The 22,976-nt window shown below is 36.6% G+C and overlaps 2 protein-coding genes, 1 non-coding gene and 2 pseudogenes across 3 annotated transcripts; 1 reads left to right on the top strand and 4 right to left on the bottom strand.

Moving 5' to 3' along the window:
- Positions 1–258: 258 nt before the first annotated feature.
- On the top strand, positions 259–3,793 carry LOC120201177 (annotated as a pseudogene).
- Positions 3,794–4,022: 229 nt separating this feature from the next.
- Positions 4,023–8,562, bottom strand: LOC120201176 (annotated as a pseudogene).
- TRNAA-CGC lies at positions 7,939–8,011 on the bottom strand. The gene has a single exon. It is a non-coding gene; the product is annotated as a tRNA-Ala (tRNA).
- Positions 8,563–8,600: 38 nt separating the features above from the next.
- On the bottom strand, positions 8,601–9,691 carry LOC120201174 (protein NRT1/ PTR FAMILY 5.2-like). Its single transcript, XM_039201835.1, has 3 exons — positions 9,485–9,691; positions 9,246–9,361; positions 8,601–9,165 (listed from the first exon to the last, which is right to left on the bottom strand). The coding sequence occupies exons 1-3, from the start codon at positions 9,689–9,691 to the stop codon at positions 8,601–8,603; spliced, it is 888 nt and encodes a 295-aa protein (XP_039057766.1).
- A 390-nt stretch (positions 9,692–10,081) lies between these two features.
- LOC120201205 (protein NRT1/ PTR FAMILY 5.2-like) lies at positions 10,082–14,823 on the bottom strand. The gene is made up of 4 exons (XM_039201862.1): positions 14,665–14,823; positions 12,911–13,128; positions 11,167–11,732; positions 10,082–11,085 (listed from the first exon to the last, which is right to left on the bottom strand). The coding sequence occupies exons 1-4, from the start codon at positions 14,777–14,779 to the stop codon at positions 10,206–10,208; spliced, it is 1,779 nt and encodes a 592-aa protein (XP_039057793.1). The 5' UTR covers positions 14,780–14,823; the 3' UTR covers positions 10,082–10,205.
- Positions 14,824–22,976: the final 8,153 nt, after the last annotated feature.

The following is a 22,976-nucleotide window of genomic DNA, read 5'->3' as shown; positions in this document are numbered from 1 at the left end:
AATTGGAAGACTATTTTTTAATTTTTAATAGTCAAGGATTCAACAAAACAATGTTCTATACTTTACCCATTAATGTAATTCCAAAAATACGTTAAATCCTATGTTAAGTGTGAATTAGCAACGTACGTTTCTTTCATGGCACTACAACGCTGGCAAACCTATCAAACAAAACAATGCTATTTTTTCCCCTTGCTCTCTCGTCGGACAATCTCTCCGTTTCTCCGCCGGTAACTGACGTCCCCTTCCTCCACCTCCGCCATGGTGCACAAATCCCGCGCCCGGGATTTCTTCTCTGATCCCCTCCACAGCTCTTCCCCCTCAACCTGCACCAATATTGCCGATCTCGGATGGCCTTTTGGTGAGCTGCAAGGCCTCAAATACGACGAGGTTTGCGAAACGGCTTACGAGATATTCTTCACGTCGTGTCGTTCGTCGCCAGGCTTCGGGAGTCGGAATGCATCGACGTTTTATTCTTCGCGTGATGGGGACATAGGGAGCTGGTATGGGGCGTTAGCGTTAACATCAGGGTTGGGATCATTCGGGCGGCAGGCGAATCAGGGGGCGGTGAATGCGCCGCCTCCGAGTACGGTTAAGAAGGATTTGGGGTTGAAGACGGTGAAGAGACCACAACATGGTAGGAGGATGACAATGTCCGCTTTTGATTTTAGCGGAGACGATAACGGTGGGTCGTCGACGTTGCCCGCATCAGCGAGGCCTCAGCGATCTTTGAAGGCGGCGGAGATCATGAAACGACAAATGGGGGTATCGGAACAGAGTGACAATAGGCTTCGGAAGACTCTAATGAGAACCCTTGTTGGCCAAGTACGTATCAATAATGCATGTTATCTATTAAATTTGTGAATGTTACGACATAATTTGTGGATGTTGTTGCTATACGACGATGATCTTAAAAGTCGTTCAACGTGACCTTATGTTGTCTTGCTAGCTAATCCCTATGTTGTAAAATTCCATGTTGGTCTGAATAGACGGGTAGGAAGCCGGAAACGATCATTATTCCGCTGGAGCTTATTCGACACATAAACCGTCGGAGTTCAGCGACCCGCACGAGTACCATATTTGGCAAAAGCATCAGCTCAAAATCCTCGAAGCAGCCCTTCTCATTTACCCGTCGATCCCTCTAGACGAATCGGAGTCGGCAATGCATCTACGTGAGTCGATCCGAGCCGCTGATTGCAAGCCTATAGACACATCGAAGAACTCCGAGACGTGGAGAACACTCTGCACTGCCGTTGCGTTCTTGGCTTGGCGAAATACAGATGGTTTCCCAACTGATGTGTGCCACTGGGCTGATGGATTCCCTCTCAACATCCACCTCTACACTTGTCTTCTTCAGGGCATATTCGATAGCCGCGACGAGACGGTAGTCCTCGACGAGGTTGACGAGCTGCTCGAATTGATGACGAAGACATGGACCACATTGGGGATCGATAGGCCGATTCACAATGTTTGTTTCACTTGGGTGCTATTTCGGAAATACGTTGCCACTAATCAAACCGAGCCCGATCTTCTCTCTGCGGCATACACTATGTTGACAGAGGTGGCAAATGATGCTCAAGAGCCGGACAGAGAGGCAGTGTATGCGAAAATCTTGTCTTCGATATTAGCTTCGATTCGAGACTGGACGGAGGAGCGGCTGCTCCGTTACCACGAATATTTCGACAAAGGAAGTGTTGGTGGAATTGATAGTCTTTTGCCTCTGGCCCTATCTTCAGCAAAGGTTTTAAGTGAAGATGCTACAATCATGGAAGGGGACATAATGCTTGAGGATTCGACTAGTGATCGTGTCGGTCATTACATTCGATCTTCGATGAAGAATGCATTTAGGAAGGTGAGTAGGCAACTATCTATTACTAAATTACATCAGTTTTGGTATGAATTTTGTTTAATCCTTAAGTTCTTTTGTGTTTGCCATAGATGATAGAAAATGAAAGTGTCAATAAAGAAGGGGAAGAACCGAGTGTGTCCATGTTAAAATTTACTAAAAGAACTGAGGAGTTGGCTGAAAAAGAGAGGGCAATTTTTAGTCCTGTAATGAAGAGTTGGCATCCGATCGCAGCCGGCGTGGCGATTGTGATGATACACCGATGCTATGGAGATCTGTTGAAGGAATATGTAACCGAGACACGTATACTGAACGGCGAAGTGGTCGGGGTACTACAGGAAGCTGCAAAGCTAGAACAAGTTTTGGTTCAAATGGTGGTTGAAGAATCCGAAGAATGTGAGATCGAAGGAAAGGGAATCGTTGGAGAAATGGATCGATACGAAGTTGATTCAATCACATTGAGGCTCTTGAGAAAATGGATAGATGAAAGGCTAAAACAAGGGAAAGATCTTCTTGGTAGAGCAAAAGAAACTGAAGTCAGTCAATATATTTGTTCTGTTTTTGATTAAGTTCATAGGTGAGAAAAGGAAATGATCTATGTCTCAGCTTACTAATTGGTTTTGGTTTATGTTGTAGACCTGGAACCCCAAGTCCAAATCCGAGCCGTATGCGACGTCATCGGTCGAGCTAACTAGTTTGGCGAATGAAACGGGGAAAGATTTCTTCGAAATTCCGGTTGACATTACAGATGATCTGATTATTGAACTAGCTGAAGGTTTAGAGCAGCTCTTCCAGGAGTACACTACATTTGTAGCATCATGTGGTGAGCATCATCTCCCTGTGTTTCATGCACCATTTTAAGCTTACGTGATTTCGTCGAATGATAAGTTGATGTATCGATGGGATCCGATATTCTAATCGGATGCACCATTTCTTGCTTCAGGGTCGAAAAACAGTTATCTCCCTACACTTCCTCCGCTAACCAGATGCAATCGAAATTCGACGTTGCTCAAGATCTTTAAAAAGGCCACTCCTTGCGCTGTTGGAGTAGAAGAAATGAATCGAATTGTGAGTCTAGATGGTCGACATTCTCGCCCAACAACGAGCCGTGGCACTCAACGCCTTTACATTCGACTTAATACCTTGCACTATCTGATCTCTAATCTCGATTCTCTTGGTAAAGCACTGAGCATCTCACTGAAAGGTCCAACACAAAATGATTCCGATGGCTTGTGCGAACAACGACGTGATGCTTCATGTGACTTCTTTGAAAATGTTATTGGATCTATTCGGGATGCTTGTGCACATGTATCAGAAGTTGCTGCGTACCGCCTAATCTTTCTCGACTCGAATTCTGTTTTCTACAAGGGCCTTTACGTCGAGGAAGTAATCAACACAAGAATTTGGCCTGCAATCAAGGTTCTAAAGCAGAATCTAACGCTCCTTAATGCAATGGTCACCGATCGAGCTCAACAATTAGCAATTAAAGAAGTTATGAAAGCATCTTTCGAAGCATTTCTTATGGTTTTGCTCGCCGGTGGCCCGTCTAGGGCCTTTAACCGGACCGATCACGAGATGATCGATGAGGATTTCCTCAGTTTGCAGAAGGTATTTGGTTATTCTGGAGAAGAATTGATATCTGATGAGGAAGTTCAAAAGGAAGCCGAGACAATTGAAGGAGTAATATCATTGATGTCTCAGTCCACAGAACAACTGATGGAAGATCTCAGCACTGTCACTTGTGAGACTAGAGGAAGAGGCATCGTAGGTTCGGGGCAAAAGCTACCGATGCTACCGACACCGGGACGGTGGGACAAATCGGATCCGAACACTATACTAAGGGTCTTATGCCACCGGAACGATCGAGTCGCGGACCAGTTTGTAAGGAAGGCATTCCAATTGGAAAAAAAAGGCTTGACATATAATGTTGATATTGTGCATATTAGATGAGTTCTTCTGGTTCCGGGTGAAATCAAGCCATTGGTTCTCAATGATCTAACTATGTTAGGCAATTGTAAACATGTAAATATATATTTTTGTGCTGTAATTGTAACTATTTCTAAGAATCTGATCCAAAGAACTATTCCTTTTGCTCCTCTTGATGAGAAACCTTTAATCTCATCACCTTCAATTCTTCTGTGAGCACACGCATCGAATCTGAAACCTCGACCTTGTACACTTAAAACTTGATTACTACCGCGAAGAAGATGAAGTTCAACAAGCAGAGTACCGCAAAATATGCAAAATAGCAGTCAAGACGAGACTTGTTTAGGTTGTTCAATATCCGTCCTTGATGACCATGCCTTCGAGTAACATCGGAAACCGTCGACAGAAGGAAGCTGCTGAGAAAATGCCTGATCCCATGACTAGTAGGATAATAAGAAGCTCTGAGACTCTTCATGCTTTCCAGTGCTTGATCGTAGAAGAACTCGAGCTTAGCCACCTCTAGAAATGCATCGGCCGTCCCCATAAGGACAAATTGGGGAAGTAAAATGAATATGGTTTATGGAAATTGGCCTCTCTTTTCAACTAGGCCATGTTCTCTAGCCACACTGAGCCTATGCTTCTCGGTTAAAGAAGCAATCACCATGATCATGATATGAAGTACAAGGCCAATTCCCATCCTTTGAATAAGAGTGAGGCCCCTCGGATTCTAAGTCCATTTTCGGATAACCGGAACGAAGCAACGATCATAGAGGACAACGGAAATAAGCACTAGCTGGGGGGATCTTGAAGTTTCCCATATGTCTGTCAAGCGTGGTGCCTTGTCTTACAAACAATGTATTGACTTGTGCGGTCATGGCGCTTGGCACCAATGTGGCTATCAATATTGGGATCATTCACAGCATTTGTTTAGTTTCCTCTACTTTTACTGAGCACAGCATCCATGGATCGGTCGATCCCATTTTCACATCAACCTTATTCAAAAACATGCAATTTATATGCACGCAAACTCGATTAACAACGCCAATCGAAACCAAACTAATTGAGCGGATTATATTTGTAGCTTACCTCAAACCTAACGTTGACTCAATCTTGAACTTCCCATTCCTAGCATAATCTAACGAGTCAAGTTCATAAAGTTCCTTAGGGTCACTAGGAAGTGGCACCTTCCATTTCCGAGCCGCAGCCACTGTGACTGAAGTCATCGTCGTGATTGGACTCCCGGCAGGCTTCTGCTGCCGATAAAACGGGGTTCCGGATACAAAAATCAGTACCGAAATAATGATCCCCACGGTGGGCAAACCGTACCCTAAGGTCCAACCAACATTGTCTTGAATGTAAATAAGAGCAGTGTTGGCAAAGAGTGTTCCATAGAAGAGGCTAAACATCCACCAATTGAAGAAAGATAGCTTCTGAGCCTTCTCTTTCGGATGGAAATCGTCGAACTGGTCGGCACAGATCGTCGAGATGTTCGGTCTCGTGCCTCCGGCTCCAAAAGCGATTATGTATAATGCACCTAAAAACACAGCTAACTGTGCTGTTGACGCCTTCTTGCAATCTTGTACATTGGCTTGGTGACAGGGTGGTGGTTTTAGTCCGGGGACTGATACTGATAATGTCAGCAATGTCATCCCCTGTTTAAATTTAAATATAATTAATAACTATAAAAAAATAATATTCATACTTAAAAATTTAAATAAACTTACAGCAAAGTAAATAACAGAGAATATGATGATGGTCCAATATCGTCCGGACAAGCGTCGGCAATATAGGCACCCTCAATTTGAGTTCTTTATTTTATTAGTATTGTATAGTGAGGTATACGTTCTTATGTTAACAAAATATAATAGGATAAATTATCCATTTAGTCTCTAAATTATAAGGTTAGTTTTATTTTGATCACTGAATAATTTCTTTTATCAATTAGGTCACCAACATTTGATTTTTAATGGCAATCAAATCATTGGTCGTTGCTGAGAATGACTACCACTGTCAAAAGAATAAAACTTCACTCCACAGTCCCAATAACGACAAGGATAATTCTACACTAGGCATTGAAACCCTCCAATACCAATATACCATTGAAGAATCTCCGAATTCATAAATATCGATACCTCTTCAATGTAAGCATCAACACACCCCCACCCACCTTTTGTAGAATTGTTATAGTTTCTATCATAAATCTCGGATTAAACCATTTTATGGTATTCTCTAGATTAAGGAGGACAATTCGATATACCTCCAAGAATTACCTCTAGAAACTGTCAATTCTTCGTCAGAAAAGGCCTTCAGACCAACTCCTTGCTTATTGGATCATATAAGAAACCCTCGATGTCTGGGCACTATGAGACAACTACAATGCATAGACAAAACCTCTTACATGTCCGCATAATACATCATAACAAAATCTAAGATCTAACTACCATATCTATCTAAACTCACTAATCTCATAATTATTTTATGTCTAACATCAACGACTAGGGTCAATATAAATACTCCCAACTAAGACTAATAGAGATGTCAAACCTTCGACCATCTATAGACGAACTTCATCTTCTTCTTTATGACCCTTTTTCTCTTACAGAAAAACATTTGCGGACAACCTTGTTGATTGCAATTCTTCGTCCAAATCAGAATTGATGTCAAGGAATACAATTCGATTTCAGTTTCTTTTTCCTTTTTAAATATCTTATTGCAATGACTTATGAAAAAGACGGATTCAGAAATTAAAAAAAATGGGATTAAAAAATTTTAATACTCTTTTTTCTAATAAAATAAATATACAAAATTTCTTTTTTTCTTCTCATTCCCTTAATATATTGAATTATATTTAAATGTTTAATAACTTATCTAAAATAATGGGTATGCACTTAACCCCGTCCTGAAAGTAACTTTGATTTTTATTTTATTTTGCCCCCATAATAAATGTTATAGAAAAAGCAAAGGTTTGATTAAACAATTAATTAAACATCATTTTTGTTATTCTAATTGCAATGGCTAATCAAAGCTATGGAACATGCTATAAAGAATATATTCACTCCCCCATTAATTCTAAACCAAAGTTTAATTAATAATTTATAAAATTATAATTATTAAGAAATAAATATTATTTATAATTCATTCTTTAAAAGTGCTATTTTATAGGTATTTGTAGGGGTGTGCAAAACTAGCATCGACTCGAAAAATCAAATTTTTAATTTCGAGTTCAACTCGAATTATCAATTCGGTTTTCGAGTTTGTTTCGAGTTGAAATTTTGAAATTTCGAGTTACTCGAACAACAAAAAATTTGATTAAGTATTTTGATAGTTTTATGATTTAGTCCCTGATTTCGTTATTCATTCAATTCCTCCTTTATTTTAAATCCATTTTTTACCAAATTTGAACACTTGCTCATAAACTATCTTAGAATACTTATGTACTTTCAATTCCTCTTTTCTTTAACAAATTTTTTATTTTTCAATTTAGTCACTCTATTTTTCATAATTTTTTTATTTCTTAAATTCATTCTTTATTTTAAATCTGTTATTACCAATTTGAACCACATGCTCATATTCCACAATAGAATATCTATGTAACTTCAATCCTTACTTTTTTTTAACTAAAAATGTGTTCTCTCTTTTTTTTATTTAGTCCCTTAACTTTACATTTTATTCAATCTGGTCTTTTAGTTACAATTGTTTGCGATTTCTTTCTTTCCATCAATTCATTGGCTCCTTTATACTCTTATCAATATTTTACCTTGAAATACATTCTTTAAAATATAATATTATGAATATATTATGTAACTTAGATTGTATTTGATATATTAAATAACATTATGATGTGAAAAGATTAATATATATATATATATATATATATATATATATATATATATATGGTTTGAGAAAGTCAAAAAATTGTAACAAATTCTTTTCATAATACTATAAACAATTATCATAAAATTAGTATGTAAACTCTAATAACTCGATTCGAAAAAATTTTAAGTTTAGTTCGAGTTGTAAAATTTGACTTGTCAACTTGAAATATTTTGACTCGACTTGATCAATGTATTTGAAGGTTTATTATGATACACTCAACTTATTTCGCTTTATGAACCGTGAGAATATTTGAGTGACTAAAATATGTACTACAACTAAGAATTTTAAATAACTGGAAGTGCAGGGAATTGAACCCTGTGCCTCTCGCATGCGAAGCGAGCGCTCTACCATATGAGCTACACCCCCACGGTTAGCATGTTTCCTTGTTAATCCTTGTGTATGAGACAATGTCTCCGTTTTCCAGTTTCGAACTAGTCTTTGCATGGTTGTTATGGTCCGAATACAGCAACTGACAACATATTATGATCTAATATTCATATTCTGAATAATTTATGTGTTGCTAAAACTTGTAAATATATATTTATGAAGGGTTATTTAACAGTCTAAAATGGTAAACATGTGAATATATATTTTTGGGCTGTAATTGCCTATAAATATTTCTAAGAATCTGTTCTAAAGGGCCATTCCTTTAGCTCTTCTTGATGTGATACCTTCAATCTCTTCATCTTCAGTTCTGTAAGCACACGCATCGAATCCGAAACCTCGGCCTTGTACACATGAAACTTGATTACTACCACGAAGAAGATGAAGTTCAAGCAGTTGAGTACTGCAAAAAATGCATAATAGTAGTCAAGATGGGACTTGTTCATGTTGTTCAATATCCATCCTTGATGACCTTGCTTTCGAGTGACGTCGGAAACCGTCAACAGAAGGAAGCTGCTGAGGAAATTCCCCATCCCCAGACTCGAAAGAAAATAAGAAGTTTCGAGACTCTTCATGCTTTCCGGCGCTTGGTCGTAGAAGAACTCGAGTTTATAGCCACCTCTAGAAACGCATCAGCTGTTCCCACGAGCACAAATTGCGGAAGTAAAATGAATATGGTTAATGGAAGTTGGCCACTCTTTTCAACTAGGCCATGTTCTCTAGCCACACTGAGCCTATGCCTATCGGTTAAAGAAGCAATCACCATGATCATGATATGAAGAACAAGGCCAGTTCCCATCCTTTGAATCAGAGTGATGCCCCTCTGATTCTTGGTCCATTTTCGGATAACCGGAACGAAGCAACGATCATAGAGGATGACGGAAATAAGCATGGAAATCGTCACGAATGCAGCTAAACTAGCTGGGGGGATCTTGAAGTTTCCCATATGTCTATCAAGGGTAGTGCCTTGTCTTACAAACAATGTATTGACTTGTGCAATCATGGCGCTTGGCACCAACGTGGCAATCAATATTGGGACCATTCTTAACATTTGTTTGGTTTCCTCTACTTGAGTTACTGAGCACAGCATCCATGGATCGGTCGATCCCGTGTTCACGGCAGTCTTATTCAAAAACCTGCAATTTATATGCACGTAAACTTGATTAACGACGTCAATCGAAAAGAATTAATCGAGCCGATTATATTTGTAACTTACCTCAAACCTGGTGTTGACTCAATCTTGAACTTCCCATTCCTGGCATACTCTTCCGGATCAAGTTCATAGAGTTCCTTAGGGTCACTAGGAAGTGGCATACTCTTCCCATTTCCTAGCTGAAGCCACTATGACTGAAGTCATCTTCGTGATCGGACTCCCGACGGGCTTCTGGTGCCGATAAAACGGGATTCCGGATACGAAAATCAGAACCGAAATAATGATCCCCAGTGTGGGCAAACCGTACCCCAAGGTCCAACCAACATTGTCTTGAATGTAAATAAGAGCTGTGTTGGCAAAGAGTGTACCAAAGAAGATTCTGAACATCCACCAATTGAAGAAAGATAGCTTCTGAGCCTCTCCTTCGGATGGAAACCGTCGAACTGGTCCGCCCCGATTGTCGAGATGCTTGGCTTCGTGCTGCCGGCTCCGAATCTCTCTAAACTCATCTCATATTCCTTAACCAGTTAGATTTTGTTTCATTTTAATACCCCCGTTCAAAATTTAATGTTAAGTTTTGAAAACAATTGAAAGTTTAGGTACTAAAACGGACAAAACCTGATAGTTTAGGTACTAAATACGTTTTTAACGGTAGTGTACTAAAATGAAACAAAAACTAAACGTTAGGTATGATTTTAAAAAAAAATAAAAGTTTAGATACTAAAACGGATCAACACTGATAATTTAGGTACTAAATACATAGTTTACCCTTGAATTTATTTTCAGCCTCAAAAAATCTTTGAAGAAATTTTCCCATGAAATGGTTGATGATCAGACCCAAATGCCTTAGAAAAATATTTCATTGTAACCCTTGTTATTTTTTATGTAAAACAATTTAGTCCCTCTTAATCCTTGTAGTTTTATAATGATTATCATTGTAAACGTGGCTCAAGTTTAACCCAAAAAAAAAAAATACACAACATTTCACTGAAGTGATAATTTGTTCAACACTATACCATCAAGCTATTCCTTAAGCAGTTCTTGATTTGATGCCTTTAATCTCATCACCTTCAGTTCTTCCGTGAGCACATGCATCGAATCCGAAACTTCGGCCTTGTACACATAAAACTTGATTATCGACACGAAGAAGATGAAGTTCAAGAAGTTGAGCACTGCGAAAAATGCATAATAGTAGTCCAGATGAGACTTGTTTAGGTTGTTCAAGATCCATCCTTGATGACCATGCCTTTGAGTGATATCGGAAACCGTCGACAGAAGGAAGCTGCTGAGGAAGTTCCCTATCCCCAGGCTCGTGCTCGAGTAAGAAGTACCGAGACTCTTCATGCTTTCCGGGGCTTGATCGTAGAAGAACTCGAGCTTAGCCACCTCTAGGAACGCGTCGGCTGTCCCCATAAGCACAAATTGGGGAAGTAAAATGAATATGGTTAATGGAAGCTGGCCACCATTTTCAACTAAGCCATTTTCTCTAGCCACATTGAGCCTATACCTCTCGGTTAATGAAGCAATCACCATGATTAGGACGTGAAGAACAAGGCCAACTCCCATCCTTTGAAGCAGAGTGATGCCCCTCGGATTCTTGGTCCATTTTTGGATAATCGGGACGAAGACACGATCGTAGAGGACGACACAAACAAGCATAGAAATCGTCACAAATCCGTGTAAACTTGCAGGAGGGATATGGAAGCTCCCCATTCGTCTATCAAGGGTGGTGCCTTGCTTTATAAACAATGTATTGATTTGTGCAATCATTGTGCTTGGCACGAATGTGGCAATCATTATTGGGATCATTCTCAGCATCTGTTTAGTTTCCTCTACTTGAGTTACAGAGCATAGCATCCATGGATCAGTCGACCCCGTTTTTACAGCGGCCTTATTCAAAAACCTGTGATTTATATGCACGTAAACTCGATTAACGACATCAATCGAAACCGAACTAATCGAGCGAATTATATATGAAACTAACCTTAAACCTGGTGTTGAATCAATCTTGAACTTCCCATTCCTAGCATACTCTTCCAAATCAAGTTCGTAAAGTTCCTTGGGGTCACTAGGAAGTGGCACCCTCCATTTCCTAGCGGCGGCCATTATGACAGAAGCCATCCTCGTGAACGGACTCCCGGTGGGCACCCTATGCCGATAAAACGGGGTTCCGGCTACGAAAATTATAACCGAAATGATGAGCCCGATTGTGGGCAGACCATACCCCAAGGTCCAACCAACATTGTCTTGAATGTAGACAAGAACTGTGTTGGCAAAGAGTGTACCAAAGAAGATGCTGAACATCCACCAATTGAAGAAAGATAGCTTCTGAGCCTTCTCTTTTGGATGGAAATCGTCGAACTGGTCGGCACCGATTGTCGAGATGTTCGGCTTCGTGCCGCCGGTTCCGACGGCTAGCGTATATAGTGCACCAAAAAACACAGCTAACTCTAACGTTGATGCCTGCTTGCAATCTTCTACATTGGGTAGGTGACAAGGTGGTGGTTTTAGTCCAGGTACTGATACTGATAATGTCAGCAATGACATCCCCTGCTTGATCAAGAAGTGAGTTATTTTATATTAAACATTAGTATTAATATATTAAAAATTATATAAAATGTCTAAAAATATATAATATAACTATTAAATCATTTTTTCATTTTTTTTTGGTTCAAGGAATACCTTTAATTTATTAATTTTCAATCTCATTCCATAAACCATTTAGGCGACCAACCAACTTAAATATATATAATAACTTACGAAAGTTATTTTATAGATTAAGGGATTGTTGTTATTCTTTGAGATCTCGGGATCGAGCATTGCGTATGTAGGACATGAATGTTCATTGTCATACTCACATAAGAATATTTATAACATTAAATTCTCAAACTGTTTTTATTTGAAAAATATATGTATTTTCCTTAACCTTTGTTAAACTTTGCTATTAATTTTTAGGGTAAAGTACACCAATAGTCCTTTGACTATAGGATACTATTTTATTAAGTCTATCAACTACGAAAAGTTACAAAATCGTTACTCAATTATTCTTTATATTCTAAACTCATTATTTTTCGTTAAAAAATTGGTGGTCATATGAGCTGGACGTTAACATGATGATTCGAATATGATAGTCATTTGAGATTCTGAAATCATATTTTATCATATCACAATCAACAGGTTAACGTTCAACTCAGAATACCGTCAAATTTAATTTTTAATGACAAAAGACATGTTTGGGACATAATGAATAGTCAAGGGAATCGACAAAGCAACACTCTATAGTCGAATGATCATTTTATAACTTTTAATAGTAGAGGGACTTAACAAAATAATACGCTATAGTCGAGGGATCATTTGTGCACTTCACCCTAATTTTTAATATGACAACTTCGACTGTAATTTCACATGACAATTTTGACTATAATAATCAGTGGTTCACATGACAATTTTGACTATATTTTCAACACGGTATACACCCTTTTAGTCATCAATCATCTCTAACAATAATACCAAGAAGAAAAGTATTCAGTCAAAGATTAACATTTCTTTTTAATAATACGTACACTTACATATTTTAAACACTAAATTTTTAAATAATATATCGGTTTTATGTTCTCCTCGATCTATTCCTGATTATAGGACAAAAATTTAATAAGTTTATATGATTGGTTTTATATTCTCCTCGTTCTATTCCTGATTATCGGACCTAAAAATTTAGAAGAACTTACGGAGATGTAAATGATAGAGGCGCAGACGAAGGTCCAATATCGACCGAGATGAGCATCGGCGACATAGGCACCCAAGATCGGAGTGATCCAAATGGTGCCCACCCAGTTGGTGACGTTGTTGGCCGACTTCACGGTGCCTTGATGGAGCTTCCGAGTCAAATAAAGCACTAGATTCGACGATATTCCATAATACGCCATTCGTTCAAACACTTCATACACTGCACCAAAACAACATACAAGTTTGGACTCTATTCTAATAAATCTGCGCCCCTTGGAATGAACACTTTATGTAGCAATGATAATTAGGGTAGGGATGACCATTTTATTTAGATTTTATAGGTTTTAATCTAACTCGATTTGATTTTCCATTTTGATAATTCAGGTTTATGTCAGATGAAAATATTTGTAGGAGCGATTGGGTCGGGTCAGATTTTAACCTAAAACATTAGGTCGAGTTTGAGGTCAGTTGGGGCTCTCCAAAACCCGAGTTGGATGCCGGTGAGGGACTTCAACTTTTGAATTGGGTTCAGATGGGTTAAAAATCCAATCCGACCCGACTCATTGTCATCCCTAATGATAATGATCTGGAAACTGAAACAAATTGATCCGAATAGAATTTCAATATTTATTATTTTAAATTTAGAAAATAAGATTATATAATAATTTTAAGTTATATATTTTTTTCTCAACCCTAATTTTTGGTAGTTCTTGTTTTGTTATAGGGTCGATGTTCATTATCATGTGCTTAGGTTTTGTTGTCTTTATGGAGTACATGAAATAATGAAAAGAGGATGGCATTTTAATTCGGGTACCTTTCTCTATTAATGATCATATATATGAAATCTTTCATATATATTTTGTAACTGGATTATACATAATTTACCCATTAAATATAAGGGTAAAATATACAAATGGTCCTCCGGCTATATGGCGTTACTATGTTGAGTCTCCCGACTGTTAACATTTATAAAATGTTTCTCCGATTACAGGGTGCTATTTTGTTGAGTCCCTGACTATTAAAAGTTACAAAATTGTCACTGATTATTCATATGCTTCGAACTCGACTTTTCTATTAAAAAATTGACGATTGTTTGATTTGGATGTTAACTTATTGAGTGAGACATGTACAACTCAAATGGTTATGGGATCAGATTTTATCATATCCCTATCAACAAGTTAACGTCTAGCTCATACGACTGCCAATTTTTTAACATAAAAAGACGAGTTTAGAAGATACAAATAGTCGAGCGATCATTTTAAAACTTAACAAAACAATATCCTATAGTCAATAAACTTAACAAAGCAGTGTCCTACAATGTAGGGCCGTTTATATACTTTACCCTGACGTTTTATAAATATTTTAATAGTCAAGCAATCTATTTAATCTTATTTATGAAAGTTTTTCAATTTCATTTGGAAAAAGCGTGTGGGAGTTGTGGGGGAGCTTTTCTATTTATTATTTGGTAGTTGAACCAAATCAATGCTTTATCAAACTCTACCATGCGTTCACAAGCTAACGAAAACTTCCCTTTTTAATTGCTAAAACAAACTCTACATGCTCATATGAATAAGGTAAAGAGATCATCGATATCGAGATTTGAATGTCGGACATATCAAATGTAAAAGAGACTCCGAACTTAATCTTTAGGTATAAGTTTCGGATTCGGATTCGAACATCTGCGACTCCTTTCTTCATCCCGAAATCGAGACCACGAAAGGCGGGGAAATTTGAGTAAAAGAGATGAAAAAGTTACCAACAACAAAGGAGCAAGCAGTCCATCCACCTCTCTCGGATCTACGAACAGGGTTTCCTCTAAGATCCACGGTTCCATCTTGGGTGTAATCATCTTTGCCTTCTTCAACCGCCATTGAAGAACAATCAGCCAAGCTTGTGATGGGAGAGTGTCTGTATTTCCACACCTTTTATAGGCCTCTACTTGGTCTTCATTACATGCGGCCGAATTGTTCGGCATCATTATTATTATTATTTTTGCATTTTTTTTCCAATAGCTTTGACTTGGGTTTCGCGAGCGAACCTCGTTTAAGAATTTCCGTAAAATAAAAGGACGAAATTGATAATAAATATATGGTTTCTAGAGAAGGAAAGAATAGATGATAACATGAGAATAGTCCAAGCAAGTTGTCGTACAAGACAATTGAGTCCACTTCTTGTGTTCAGCGAATGGCGTGATTGAACGTTGGTTCGCAAGCAATCCAAGTCAGATCTTATACAGGAAACTGCCTTTTCTTTTTCTTGGCTATGTCGACGGGAAAAATTGCAAATCCACGATTCAACATATTTATTCGTCGTTACCCCTTAACGTCTCAAATTTAGGCACGACATCGGTAAGAACGTATAAACGTTTATTGTCGAATAGTTGAGAGTCTTTCGAACAGATATTATCTTATATTCATACCAATAAAAAGAAACGTATCTATTTGTCAATTAATCCAATTAATAAGAAAATTAAAATTATTTATTTTTATAAATTAATTTTTGTATATAAGTAACTAATTTTATTCAAAATAAAAAAAATATCCGGAATTACAATAAAGTTTTATAATTATAATAGTAAATTAAGCACATAATTAGGTTACTTTCCTATAATCATTTAAACAAAACTAATAACTTAAAATCGCATAAGGACCATACAAAGAAAAATTAAAAATCTAACCAAAAAATTCGAACAAAGGTAGATACAAACAGATCTGGACGCATCGGTAAACGAACCACAAAAGGATCAAGCTATTGAAAGATCACCGACAAACCGCAAACATACTCGAACGACGTGAAAAGCTATCCACGAATACAAATCGAACATCCAAATTCAATCCGAGTCCAAAGCAAGGAAGATCAACAAGATAACGGATAAGTGTCATCTTGATCAGTCGTGGCGATGTCAAATCAATCCTTAGAAAAATATAAATAAAAAAATTGCCAAACGGTCGTAAAACATATCAAAAGTCATAAGAAAATGTTTCATAAAAACATATGAAAATGTGTTATATAGACAGACTTATTAAAAATAAAAAAGGAAAAAAGAAAACCGAGGTACGATATAAGAAAAGAAAAAGACAATAAAGAATACATACGGTCGACAACCAACATTAAAATTAAAACCACCGCCGATCAACAATAACTAAAAGAAAAAAGATAAACGGAACACCAATGAACGATCGAAAGAAAACTATGTCTTTTCAATTGATTAAGTATTATAAACGGATATACGTATAATATTAATCATGTATAATAGATTGATGATATAGTGATGGATTGGTTGAAAAATCCAGATTCAAACTTCTGGTGTATTTCGAATATTAAAATTGAAAAAAAAAGTTCCAATAATAATTTCCGAAATATAATATATATACAAGTGTGGGTGTGAAAATGAGAGATAAATTATTTTAATTAACACGAAAATGAACCCTTCTTAAAGTAAAGTGTAATTGTCGTGAAATTATTGCTTTTATTTTATTTAATTATCCCCTAATTCTTATATTTCAGATTTTTAAAATTTAATCCTTTACATTTAATTCAAATAATTTAACCCTCTACATATATAATTTATATATAATTATTATATTTTTAATAGTATGGGTGATTAAAAGGTAATACACCGCTCGAATTTAGGATCTTTAGGAAGAACAACACTCTCTTCAATTAATGAGGTCACGGTTCATATATAGTTATAACAGTTTGAATTTAATGATATAAGTGTTCTAATTACGTATATCAATAGCAATGTTCAATCGGTCGGTTTAGTTAATTGACTGAACCTATCTATCAAAAAATCATTAACTAATTTTTTTTCCTTTAACCATTAATCGAATCAAAAAGTTCGGTTAATTAGAAGGTTAACCGAATTAACCAAAATTTATAAATAACATGTATTAAATTTTTGATTCATTTGGTCCATTAATTCTGATAAAACTGAAGTTTAAACACTCATAATATATAAATAATATATATAATATATTAAATTTTGAAATTTTTGATTAATTGGGTTAGTTAACCGATTTCGAACCGAACTAACCTATAACCAAAGTTTTAATCGTTAACCGATCGAACCAAAAATTAACCGATCGATTAACCCAAAAAACTTCAATTCGATTAATTAATTCGGTTAAAACCGAACTTTGAACACCCATGATATCCAATAAGAATTTTGTTCACTTGTATTCAAGTCTAAGAATTATTAAAGTCTTGAATGAATTTTTAATATACATATTACTAAAAATACTATTGTATATGTTATTATCTAAAATTATAATTATTTATAATTTATTTATAGAATTATTTTTTAAAATATTAATTTAATCATATATTAAAATTGAAAAATATTTTAATTAATTGTTATATGTATATTATAAATAAATAATTTTGTAATGTAACCATTTCACCGTAGAAAAAGAAAACAATATGACAAAACAAATCCTAGGGGCTGGTGGAGCCCAGTTCCTCTAGATTCTTACTATTTTTAATAATTATATTTTTTGTTGGGGTAAACTATATGTTTAGTACCTTAGCTATCATTTTTATTTTGTTTTGATCACCTAACTATTTTTAAAAAAATTATATCTAATGTTACGTCTTGGTTTCATTTTGATCATGTTAAAAATTAATAGAACTGCTTACATGACATTTTTTATTTTTTTTAATGACACGGCATTACCAAAACTAAACGTTAGGTATGATTTAAAATTAATAATTGAGAGATCAAAAATAAATTTGGGGTACTATACATGTAGTTTGCCCTTATTATTTTAAGCGAGATTATGATATGCTCTGCTTTGGCCTTCTATCAATTACTATTAGAGAAAATCGCCTCAGTGACCAAAAAAAAGTTATAATATACGATTTTAACCAACTTTTTTTGGATTTGCCAAAATGACCAACAAAATCGCAACGCGAAATAAAAATCGCAACGCGATCCCCAGAATCGCAAATCAGTTTCCAGAATCGCAACGCGATTCTTGAAAATCGCGATGCGATAGTACAAATTCGCATTGCGATTTTCCATAATCGCAACGCGAATATGAAAATCGCAACGCGAACACATAAATCGCAACGCGTATCCGTAAATCGCAACGTGTATCCGTAAATCGCAACGCGTATGGGTAAATCGCAATGCGTATCCGTATATCGCAACGCGTATCCGTAAATCGCAACGCGTATCCGTAAACCGCAACGTGTATCCGTAAATCGCAACGCGTATCCGTAAATCGCAATGCGTATCCGTAAATCGCAACGCGTATCCGTAAATCGCAACGATAATCCGTAAATCGCAACGCGTATCCGTAAATCGCAACGATAATCCGTAAATCGCAACGAGAATCTGTAAATCGCAACGATAATCCGTAAATCGCAACGAGAATCTGTAAATCACAACACTGAAATTTTGGGTATATAACACTGAAATCATAAACTAAATCCCTAAATCGCAACTCATTCCATCTCCATCTATCACTCTCTCCGGCGACATCCGTTCCTATATCCAACGACATCCTTCCCCATCCGCAACAGGTCTTAGTTTCGCATCTCGTTTGTTTAGTTACAACCATGAAATCATCTAATGTTGATCATGTTTGGATAGATTTGTGTTTTGGAGGGTCATGGGATAATGTTAATGGTGTTTTACAATATATGCCTTTACCCATAAATCTTCAACTAAAATTGTCTTTACAAAAGTTAACTTATGAAACTCTAATGCTACGTGTTTCAAATAAATTGAATTTAGAGCCCCTAAGTGGATTTAGGCTATCTTATCAGAGAAATGGTAAAGTTTATTTGTTAACCGACAATGAAGATGTTGAACGATTCATTGCTTACATTAGTGTTTCACAAGATGATGTTACATTGTATGTTGTTGAACCTAGAAGTAGTATTGTTGGGTCAGTAGCGGGTAGTAATCAACTAAGTTTTTCTCAAAACCCACAACCTTTCTCTAATCCAAATCCCAATCAACTTTCAGCACCAAATTCCGGTTTTCGTATTGACCAGTTAGACGATGATGAGCCAACAGAAAAAATTGTGAGTACTAGTCAGTATTCGAAATTTGGTCTTGGTCAATATCCGGACTTTGATATTGGTCAATACACGGATTTTGATGATGTTTCAGAAGAAGAAACAGACCATGCGTGTAATGATATTGATATTGGTCAATACCCGAATTTTGATGATGAAACAGCCGTTGCCGAAGAATGTAATGTTGATGATAATGAGGAGGAAGTTACGACTGTGAATGAACATGTTGAACATCCATTCTGTAATTCATATAATCCTGAAGAAGAAAAAGAAGAAGAAAAAGTCCCCGAAGAAAAGAAAATGCCACGGGCGTATAACTGGAATATGCCAGAATTACTTCAGATACCGGAAGAAGAGTTGATAAAGAAAGCAGTTGATTGTTACACAAAAGTTATTCGTATCAAGAAAGATGATTGTTTTGATACAAAGGAAGACTTGAAGATAGCTTTATATACGAAATGTGTGGAAGATGGCTATCAACTAAAAGTTAACAAATCAAGCAAAGATCGTTTCGAAACAAGGTGTATGATTGACAAAAACTGTACGTGGCGTATGATTGCAAAGAGAATAAAAGATTGCAAAATGTTTCAAGTTAGGACTTTTATTGATAAACATACATGTTCAAGAACCCAAGTTTTTCCTCACCATAGACAGGCAAACAAAAAGGTGTTGGGTGGTTTTCTGGCTGAGTTAATGTTTTTGAATGGCAGGGTATATCGGGGACATGAAATTATGACTGACATGAATGCTCGGTTCAAGATTAGTATATCATATTCTCAAGCTTGGAGAGCCAAATGTTATGCCTTGGAATTGTTGAGGGGGTCGCCAGAAGCATCGTTTGCCCAACTGCCGGCTTATTGTCACAATTTAAAGCTGAAAAATCCTGGGTCGGTAACTCATATCAAAACAGATAGAGATGGACGCTTTGAGTTGCTGTTTATCGCCATTGGTGCTACGGTTAGTAATCAATATAATTTTGTTGACTCATTTTTGTTAGTTACATGCATTTCACATTTAAATGATTATATTTCTTGTGTATATTATTTTGTAGATTCGTTCGTTTATTACTTGCATGCGCCCAGTTATTATAGTTGACGGAGCACATTTGAAAGGTCGATACCTTGGAGTAAACTTATTAGCAGTAGCCATGGATGCTAACATGGGATATTGCCAATAGCTTACGGGGTTGGCAAATCTGAAACCTCTGATTCATGGACATGGTTTATGGGGCATCTTAGGGATTGCATAGGTCCTATTAGCAATCTGACAATCATATCCGATAGGGCAAACTCAATTGACAACGCTGTTAGAAGGTGTTTCCCAGATGCTTTTCATGGACTTTGTGGTGTTCATTTGTATAGAAATCTAAAATCAAGGTCTGCTGGTATAAAAAAGCACAAATGGACATACTGGAAGGCTGTAAAAGCTTATCGGGAAGTGGATTTCAATAAGCATATAAATTGTTTAAGACGTGTTTTGCCTCAGTGTGCTCAAACACTAGAAGATGTCGGGTTTGAAAGATGGTCAAGAGTACATCAACTTGGAGCAAGATATGGTTTCATGACGTCTAATAGTGCAGAATCAATCAACGCTCTAAGTCGTCATTCCCGGAAATTACCCATTACTATGTTAATGGAGTTTTTTCGAGCCTCTATTCAACAGTGGTACTACAAGAAAAGAAACCATGCAGGTATTATTCTTTGAATTCGTAACTTATCATATTTATATATTTTACTAAGTATTGTTTATTTAAATTTACAGGAACATTGGAACATCGTGTTACACCATGGACTGAAAAAAGATAACGAAACGTGTTGTGAAGTCAACGTCATGGAGAGTTGAACCATGTTCAAACACTTTGTTTCAAGTACTGGATAATAACTTAAATGGGCTAGTCGATCTAAATGCAAAGACGTGTAGTTGTATGAAATGGCAAACATCTGGTTATCCGTGTGGCCATGTTATAAAAGTTGCTCTTCATTTAAACCAAGATGATTCAAGCGCATACGCTATGGATTGCTACACTACAGAAGTTTATCGACAGACTTATGCCGAGATTGTCTACCCTATTCCACATCCTTCTGAGTGGGACATACCAGATGACTTACAAACAGTTTTGCCACCAGCCATGGACAGAAGGCTACCTGGCCGACCAAAAAGTCACGATCGTATACCGTCTAAGGGTGAAGAGAAGAAGAGATCGACATGTAGTCGGTGCAAGGAAAGTGGTCATACAAGGTTGACATGTGGATCACCAGTGCCATCAAAATCATCTTTTCCTCTACCAAAATATGGATCCTCATCAAAATCCAAAGCTCATATGGTGTGAACTTTGTATTATGTAAACGTTGTTATTCAGTTGTATTATGTAAACGTTTTAACATTTAACATTTTATGTGTATTATGTAAACGTTGCCATCAAAAGCTCATATGCAAACGTTGTATTATGTGGATTTTATGTGTGAACTTTTAACATTTTCAGTTGAATTAATGACTCAGGCCAACCATTTTGACTTAACCAACTCTTGTTATTCAGTTGTTATCACTATTAGGCATGCATTTGACTATCGCAACACGGAAAATACAATCGCAACGCGAAATGAAAATCCCAACATGAAAATCGCAATGCGAAATGAAAATCGCAACGAGAGAATCGCAATGCGAAATGAAAATCGCAATGCGAAATGAAAATCGCAACGAGAGAATCGCAATGCGAAATGAAAATCGCAATGCGAAATGAAAATCGCAACGAGAGAATCGCAATGCGAAATGAAAATCGCAATGCGAAATTAAAATCGCAATACGAAATGAAAATCGCAATGCGAAATGAAAATCGCAATGCGAAATGAAAATCGCAACGAAAGAATCGCAATGCGAAATGAAAATCGCAACGAGATAATCGCAATGCGAAATTATAAACGCATTGCGATTTTCATTTCCGCATTGCGATTTTCATTTCGCATTGCGATTCTCTCGTTGCGATTTTCATTTCGCATTGCGATTTTCATTTCGCATTGCGATAGTCATTTTTGCCTTCAACATAATGCAGATTGAAATCAACAAAATCAACCATTACATTTCAATCAATTAAACAAGCACAAATAAGAATTATGTTCGCATCAATTACACAAATCAACTTTTACAAATCATCTTTTACAAATCAATTAAACAATCAAAAATTGAATCAACTTTTACAAATCAATTAAACAATCAAAAACACATACAGATTATTGAATCAAAAAACATACAAATCAACTTTTACAAATCAATTAAACAAATCAAAAAACAATCAATTAAACTATTGAATCAACTTTTGCAGCTCGACATCATTTTCACGCAGTTCACTTCTGAGATTAACCTGCAGAAACCAAACATTTGTTCAAACAACACTTTCTACGCAAATTATTGAATTCTAATTACTTAACCAAACATTTTCATTTATAAGTATATAAACAAAAAAGTAGTAGTTTATACCAAAAACAATAAACATACCAAGTTAGATATACCAAAAACTACACTGTGAAGATATACCAAAAACAATAAACATAAAAAGTAGTAGTTTATTCTTTAAACTAAAATTTGCAACACTGTTTTGTCTTTTGGTTGAAATGAAAATCGCAACGAGAGAATCGCAACGCGAGATGACTGTCGCAACGAGAGAATCGCAACGCGAAATGAAAATCGCAACGAGAGAATCGCAACGCGAAATGAAAATCGCAATGCGATTTTGGTTTCGCGTTGCGATTCTCTCGTTGCGATTTCCATTTCGCGTTGCGATTCTCTCGTTGCGACAGTCATTCTCTCGTTGCGATTTTCATTTATCTCGTTGCGACTCTTCTGCAAATTGAAACTTGAATGGATTGCATTACTTCAACCAAAAGACAGAACAAAGACAAAGACAATACTAACTTGAAAATCGCAACGAGAGAATAGCAACGCGAAATGAAAATCGCAACGACAGAATCGTAACGCGAAATGAAATCTAAGTGAATGGTTAATCTATTATTGAAATGACCAGTAAACTTATCATCAGTTTCAATA

This window comes from Hibiscus syriacus, unplaced genomic scaffold (assembly GCF_006381635.1).
Source record: "Hibiscus syriacus cultivar Baekdansim isolate YM2019G1 unplaced genomic scaffold, ASM638163v2 tig00007043_pilon, whole genome shotgun sequence".
Classification (NCBI taxonomy): Eukaryota; Viridiplantae; Streptophyta; class Magnoliopsida; order Malvales; family Malvaceae; genus Hibiscus; species Hibiscus syriacus.
This window is presented reverse-complemented; position numbering and strand designations above follow the sequence as displayed.

Excerpts from the sequence above, each read along its gene's own strand:
- LOC120201174 (XM_039201835.1), bottom strand. The coding sequence starts at position 9,691 with ATGAGTTTAGAGAGATTCGGAGCCGGCAGCACGAAGCCAAGCATCTCG. Across the intron at positions 9,362-9,484 it reads TGGTTGGACCTTGGGGTACG|CTAGGAAATGGGAAGAGTAT; the intron begins GTTTGCCCACAC and ends TAGTGGCTTCAG. Across the intron at positions 9,166-9,245 it reads GAGTCAACACCAGGTTTGAG|GTTTTTGAATAAGACTGCCG; the intron begins GTAAGTTACAAA and ends TATAAATTGCAG.
- LOC120201205 (XM_039201862.1), bottom strand. The coding sequence starts at position 14,779 with ATGGCGGTTGAAGAAGGCAAAGATGATTACACCCAAGATGGAACCGTG. Across the intron at positions 13,129-14,664 it reads TGCTTGCTCCTTTGTTGTTG|TGTATGAAGTGTTTGAACGA; the intron begins GTAACTTTTTCA and ends GTTTTGGTGCAG. Across the intron at positions 11,086-11,166 it reads GATTCAACACCAGGTTTAAG|GTTTTTGAATAAGGCCGCTG; the intron begins GTTAGTTTCATA and ends TATAAATCACAG.